The 7,579-nt window shown below is 40.4% G+C and overlaps 1 protein-coding gene across 1 annotated transcript in view; it reads left to right on the plus strand.

Moving 5' to 3' along the window:
* Positions 1 to 5,077: 5,077 nt before the first annotated feature.
* Positions 5,078 to 7,579, plus strand: part of LOC101860705 (neuronal acetylcholine receptor subunit alpha-9-like) — a gene marked incomplete in the record, with an annotated part of 27,063 nt that continues 24,561 nt past the window's right edge. Inside the window, 1 exon segment of the mRNA NM_001280823.1 lies at positions 5,078 to 5,235. Coding sequence (NP_001267752.1) covers positions 5,184 to 5,235 — 52 coding nt within the window.

Below are 7,579 nucleotides of genomic sequence, written 5' to 3' on the forward strand. Positions count from 1 at the left end.
AAAAAAAAACCCCCCCCCCCCCACCCCAGACTTTATGTTTCTCATTGTACTGGAGCTCTGATGTATCCACAGTCTGCTCCTCTATGAGAAATATACGTATTTTCTACCAAACTAATAATAATAAATAGCATTTGTATAGCGGATATCCCCGCTCAACAGCAGGCTCTATGCGCTTTACACTATATTATTACCCCAGCAGACCATAGAAGATTCCGAAACATTCTCAGCTTCCCGGGAAGCATACAGTGCAAGCAGCTGATTAAGCGCTCAAACACTAACAAACTGACAAGATCTTTCGCTGTCTATAGCCGGGTACCCATTCCCACCTGGGTGAAATGAGGAAAATCCGTGTTAAGTGCCTTTCCAAAGGACACAACGTCGGGCCCCTGACGGGATTGGAACCCACGACCTTACGGTTGCGAGTCCGAGAGCCTAACCACCAGGCCACCAACTAAAAAGGGTGAAAAAGCCTCCACCAGTATCTGTGGAGCTTGCCTTTTTGGTCAAAAGAAATACTAACTTTTATCATTCTTTTGTGTGTTGCCTACGATTGGATTGATTGTGACTGTTTGGTAATTTTGAGGATCTGTAATATTTGGAGGGCCGACTTCGGGAAACATGGCACGGATACCCATTGAGGTCTCCTCGACATCATTTGTGAAAGTATTTTTGTTTGTTTCCTCACAAGATCTTACCATTGCAATAGCAAGAGTGCATAGCAGGGGAAAAGCACATAATGTATTCTTTAGAGTTTAGAGATTTTGAAAATAATATCGATCTTGTGCAAAGAGGGAAAGGGAACACATTTTAGCTGGAAGAGTATTGCAATATCGCAACTTGTTTTTCAAGCTTCGAACTCAGTGAGCCACAGAAGTGTGATAAACTTTGCCTGATGACGCATCCCTTCCCACGTACACCCAGATGTTATTTTGATTGGGAAGTTAGTTTCCTATGATGTCATCAACTCCAGGAGGACGTGGCGCAGCCTGGAAGGAAGTCACATGACCTATGTCTTGCCCTGTTGTTATTTTTCCATGACATTGTTCTAACTTAAATTTGTGGAGAGTTCATTGTACGCGCTGTTTGGAGTTTATGGGCAAACACGTTTTTCACACTGTCTAGGGAGGAGCGGCCTTTGATTTTGCAGATTTTGGGTTAGGCTATGCAAATTTTATGTTGGCTGAATTTTGAAGATCAACCAGTTTTTAGTCTAAAATAGCACGGATACAATTAAGAAAGTCTTTAATCTCGTCGTAAATTGCCCTTAAAAACCTGAGGATGGGTTAATATATTGAATTTTTACAATAATTGTCGTTTTTCGCAAATTGTAATATTTGTGTCGTTTTTTTCCCTACTCCTTCCTTAGTTTTCTTCCTTTTGACATGAAACTTTCAGGAAACATAGGTGGCAAGGCTGCCATCGATATAACATAAAGGTATTTGCAAAAACAATAACATTTTTCCATTGGCAAGCTATTCTGCACCCTAAATTTAGAAAAAAGTATTTTGTTTTTCGGGAACATTCTCATTTTGTCCCCTTAGCACTTGTTGAAAAATTCTTGCTGTTACTCTGATAGGGTCTGATTCAGGTATACTCTTTCCAAATTTGGTTGGTCAAATTTGGTTAGTAAATAAGAATGCCTTAGGGATTTGAAATTCATTGTTTATTTTCAAGATGGTGGCTGTTTCCATAGCAGCCGCTGTAGCTATGCCAAATTAAAATTGGGTATCAAGAGATTTTAATATGCCTAACGTATATGTGTACTTAGATTTGATCTTGGGCAGCAAACATAGACAATGGTCCTCAAGGGTAGCTCCTCCTGTGAGGTGGGAACTGCATACATTATTATTATGCTCTGCGCCTATAGAATGGGTTCTTCTGTTTAATTAAGATAGTTTCTTTTTCTGTTTGTTTCTTTATTGCAAGTATTTAAAATCCCCACAGACACCACTTAGATTACAAGACAGGCAAGTTTTGAGTTGAGGGGGATACAAAATCGCACCAGAAAGATCGAGATACTCTCTAAAAAACTCTTCCCACACCGGAATTAAACGTTGGGCTTTAGCGTGCGACGGTGAGAGGCTTCATTGCTACACCGAAGACGCTGGGGAATAGTTATTAAAAGTACTTCGTTGACAAAGTCTTGAAAGTGACGTCGGTAGCCTTGTGGTTAGACTACCGGAGCAGTAATCGTGAGATTGCGAGTTCGGCAGTTCGAGCGTCAGCTCAGTCCGACGTTGTGTCCTTGGGAAAGGCACTTAACACGAATTTCCCACTTGGCTCGTTCCTTCCGGAGATGGACGTTAAACTTGGAGGTCCTGCCTCTTAATAACTTAATAATGTTGATAGGGTCGTTAAAACTATACCATTTAACCATTTTCAAAGTCAAGAAAAAACTGCGTAGGCCATGTTTAGTTTCCTCGGACCCAGGAGAAGGTGGAACATAATCCTTAATAGAAAACCATGAACATTATTACTTTACCCTTAACTAACGATACGTGTCTTTTCCAACGTACTCTACTTGAGTCATCTCTTATGATGTTTATTTACGGTTAACATTACTGCTGTATGACATCTCCATTGAAGCACTGCTATTTGAAATTAGAATCATTAGGGTAGATATAATTTTTTTAAATACCTTTTTAATAGTGCATCGACCATCTTGCACCAACCGACCACTCCTGGTATTCAGAAAAACGATAAAAAGTCAATCTGGGTCGATCATTTGGAACTTGTTTGACGTGCAATGCACGTCAGTGGTCTCCAACTTCTGTGGGGACACAATCGGGCCGTCTGAGGGGATGAGCGAAACATGCTTTTAACTTCTTCTATGAATGAGTATGTCGAATTTTACCTTTACCGAAACCCCCGCTCAGCTAACCCATGTAAAGATGGTTTTCGTTAACAGGATGGTGGATTCAACATGACGATTTATTTCTTCAACTACAGCAAGTACGGTTGTCATCCGATCACTCACTGGGGGTCTTATGTTACATGTATTTTAGAATATTGATCTAATCCAGTATAAACGTACTGTTGAAGTCGTACAAATGTGTTCTATCACTAACAAGTCATGATTGGCGCCTGGACTGTAAAGGTTAGGTTTTTCGCCCTCGCTCACAGAAGACAGGAGTTTGATTCCCGTGTAAAGGGGGGGGGGGTTATTTTGTTGTTGTTTGCTGTTGTTGTTGTTGTTTTTGTTGCTGTTGTTTTTTTGTTATTGTTTTTTGTTGTACTTTTTTCAAGTTAAGCCCACTCGTTCGGCAGCTGCAATGTATGACATAACTTGGCGGTGAAGACAGACGAAGGGGTGAAAACTGCCCAACATGCAGACTCGCAACAGTGCGACAAGTAAACATGATATCCCTAGTTTGCGTGCAGCCCAGCTCTGCCTACCTGCTGTGACATGGTGTGTATCCTCTTTTTTTGGTAAGTGTTTTACGGCGCTCACAACTGCATAAGGTCATATGAGCGCGCGGGACACATTACACTTTTTCAGTTGGTAGGAAATTTTGAATTTTGCCCGGGAGGCCGCCGAAGCCTACTCTTATCGATTTTAGACCACCAAGTGATCTTTAACGTGCGCAACTTTTTCGCCCTTCTCTGAGAGGGTTAAGTGTAGATCTTTCCTACCAGAAGACCAAGGGGGTGTGGCAGAAAGACAGCAGTAAGAAGGATATAGTAGCCATTACACTTTTTCAGTTGGTAGGAAATTTTGAATTTTGCCCGGGAGGCCGCCGAAGCCTACTCTTATCGATTTTAGACCACCAAGTGATCTTTAACGTGCGCAACTTTTTCGCCCTTCTCTGAGAGGGTTAAGTGTATATCTTTCCTACCAGAAGACCAAGGGGGTGTGGCAGAAAGACAGCAGTAAGAAGGATGTAGTAGCCATGTAGTAGCAGTAGAAAGGCTGCAGAAAGAGTCAGAAGCCCAGAGGAGGGGGAAAAGAAGGGGGTGGGAGCAGAAAGAGGAGACGAAAGCAGACGACAGAACATTGCCAGAGAGCAGGAAAGGAGGTAAAAGGAGACAATTTATAGAGAAGAAAATTGTTCGGTCGCTACTCGGATACGAACCCGGGACCTTAGAATAAGAGGCCAACTCCTTAACCTCTTGGGCACAAGAGCCTGTGTATCCTCTCGGCCACAGCTGTCCTGACAGAAGGAGTGAAGCAGCCAGCCTCCTAAATGACCTGAGTTGCGTCCATTGAGGCGTACAACATTTACTAATATCATTATATTTTTGAAGATATTGAAGACATTTGGAGGTACAGGTAGGCCGTAGAGGAATAACAGCTAGAACATGGAGTTTCAATCAATTCAAATCAAGTATATTTTTCACACACCTATTCACAACGTATACGAATTTAGTCTCATAATGTCTAGAAACTCAGGTGTTTGTATAACGCCTAGGTGTTATCAACACTGTTCTACGTAATATGTACTGGTTATAAACAGGGTGATGTGATTTCATGGTGTCTTTTGTTGTAACCAGTTCTGTTTGATGATGATGATGATGATGATGATGATGATGATGATGATGATGATGATGATGATGATGATGATGATGATGATGATGACGATGAATTATTTTTATTATTATTTTCAGTGCTATCATTATAATCGATATTATATTATTATTATTATTATTATTATTATTATATTATTATTATTATTATTATTATTATTATTATTATTATCATTATCAGGGCTATCTTTATTATCGGTATTATTATTATAATATATTTTTTTGTAGTAGTAGTAGTAGTAGTAGTAGTAGTAGTAGTAGTAGTAGTAGTAGTAGTAGTAGTAGTAGTAGTAGTAGTAGTAGTAGTAGTAGTAGTAGTAGTAGTAGTAGTAGTAGTAGTAGTAGTAGTAGTAGTATTCTTATTATAATTACTATTATTATTGTTATCACTATTATTGTTATTAAAACAATTTATTTACCCATTACTTTCAGGTAAGGATAGGCAGATGAACCAGTCTGCCATGATGGATGAATGAGAGATAGAGAGACGGAGAGAGAGGGAGAGAGAGAGAGAGATAGAGAGAGAGATAGAAGAAATATGACCGAAGAGTAAGACACCAGCCCGCTATACCGTCAACATTGTCTCAGCAAGCAGACTTTTCTACTGCCCATTCATCACACTGCACGTTCAGGACATAGCTCACCACGGACACCTTAGAATGGACGTGGCTCTCATCTTTTTCATACTCAGCTGTTTGGGAACCTTTCAAGGTATGTGAGATTTTATGTTACTTTTCTTTGAGTGTTGTTTTGTTTTGCTTTTTTAACGGGTTCTTTTTAAAACTGTTTCTTGTTCAGCTTACGGGGATTGCTGTGACTGACAGCCAGCTAATTATGAGAACGGTCTACGTCACTGGGAACACAATAAGTCAATTATCATTCAATCAGGTCAGAACAGTACATAACGTTTTTTGTTGTTTGCTGATCAATGTTTTCCTTCCTACCACTCAGCAATATTTTCTCCTGTGTTGAACGACCAACCACGACTCTGTAGTGTGCAATATAAAGCAGGGTAGGGTCTGCTTCCACCCTGCCTCCCAGGATTAACTGAATTGGGAGAGATCTAGAATCGGCACTTACATGACCTTATTGTGTTGCAAGTACCGCAAAACTCTTAAGAAAACTTAATTTTTTTTTAAAGAGCTCTAGAGGGACAGACTGAGATTCTCGATTTGAAAAGAAAGAAAAACAAAACAACCTCCTCACTCTGGAATCGAACTTGCATCTTCTGCGTGTGACCGCGATAAACATAGCCGCTATACACCCCCAGATTCTAGTGCCGGTTGTTGTACAGTACATCTTGTCCGTATCTTAGTGTTCTAGCCCTTCTGGTATGGCAACGTGCACCCCTTGCTGGGTTACCGGGGTAAACTCATCGACTTATCTATTCCAGACCATGCTCTTTGGAGTATTTCAGACACCCCATGGGAATTGCCATTTCACTATTCTTGAGCGAGATAAAGAGCAAGGAGGGTGGGGAATGTCCCGCACTGACTTGACTGTAGGAAAACTAGTATTTGCCCTTCATTCATTGGTACCGGTGCAGCTCATAGTGTGGAGATTTTGCAGGCGAGATGTTGTAAAGAGTGACCAGCGGCATCCATGACAGTTTGTGATCTATCTTTGAGCACGTCTATGAAAAACACAAATCGTAACACAACGTAATACCTTAACATTTATTAACTGTTGGAGATCGTCATTATGATACCAGAATACCTGGAAGTGTCATCTCTGACACCCTTCACGGTTGCGAGCTGAAGTTGAACATTTTGCCATATCCAGGCCAATCCATGTTCTTATGCTGTCCATCTATGTTATTCTTTGCCTCCTGGATATCCTGTCCCTCATCTTACCTTCTAGCACCTCTTTCACATTGTCGTCGTGTCGTTTAAGTAGCCTTAGTATAGTATTTTTCTACATTTTATCTTTTTTAGCAGGATTAGTCTTGTCCATTATGATATACCATTTAAATATTTCAATGAAGATGTTTTAAAGCCCCCATAGACACAATTCTGATTATTTCAGACGTGGGCTTTGGCCCGTATTGTCAGTTCCTGCCTGGGCTGAAAGGGATTCAACATCCTAGCTGAAATACCGGGATACATGTACTCGGTAATAATGCTCTCCACTCAGAAATTAAATCCGATGACGAAGCGATTAACTGTAACAGCTACACCCCACAGACGCTGAGAAATTTACAAAAGTGCGTACAAGTGCGATGTCCAAAGACTCCCAAACATAATCATAATTATTCTTCCCGGTGTTATTTTCATGCGCATTAAGCCGAAGCAAAGGATTGTACACAGTTCTTCTTGAGCTAAAAATAAATATTGATCATAAAAGAGAATAATTGACCGGATCGTTAAAAAAATAACGCAAATACCACAGGGGATTGCAGAAGCGAGCAGCTTCTAGATTTCATGGCTCATAACCTGAACAGGACAACCGCACTCAGATTGCAGCATTCGATTCCACGAAGTAAAGCAGTTTCGAAAGTTTTACTTTATCCTTTTTTCTCAACAGATGAAGAAAACCACGTAGGTGACCCAAGACCATTTATCTCAATATTGATTTAGTTTATTTCTAATCACGTGAACTAAATTTGAAAATAGGATGGACTATAATTCATATTTCTGAAAAAAACTTGTAAAATTAATTGGCTTTGCGGATGCGGATTAGAAGAAAAATAAAAGGAACACCCAAGAAAACGTCTGAGCTCAAACGGATAAAAGGACAGTGGGTGATTACCAAAAATGAGGTTATGATTAGGATCGTTATGGAACCTGGAACGTGTCCAAAATTTCGTCTCGCTTTTTCAACAATTTTGAAATTTTCAACGCAGTTTGTGCACTGAGGTTGTGTTTCTTTGTATCTCTCTCTCTCTCTCTCTCTCTCTCTCTCTCTCTCTCTCTCTCTTTCTTTCTCTCTCTCTTTCTCTCTCTCTCTTTCTCTCTCTCCCATTCTCTTTCTCTAACAATCTCACTCTGTTTGTCTGTCTGTCTGTCTGTCAGCCTGTCTGTCTGTCTGTCTCTCTCTCTCTCTCTCTCTCTCTCTC

The sequence above is a fragment of the Aplysia californica genome, unplaced genomic scaffold (assembly GCF_000002075.1).
Source record: "Aplysia californica isolate F4 #8 unplaced genomic scaffold, AplCal3.0 scaffold00005, whole genome shotgun sequence".
Taxonomy (NCBI): domain Eukaryota; kingdom Metazoa; phylum Mollusca; class Gastropoda; order Aplysiida; family Aplysiidae; genus Aplysia; species Aplysia californica.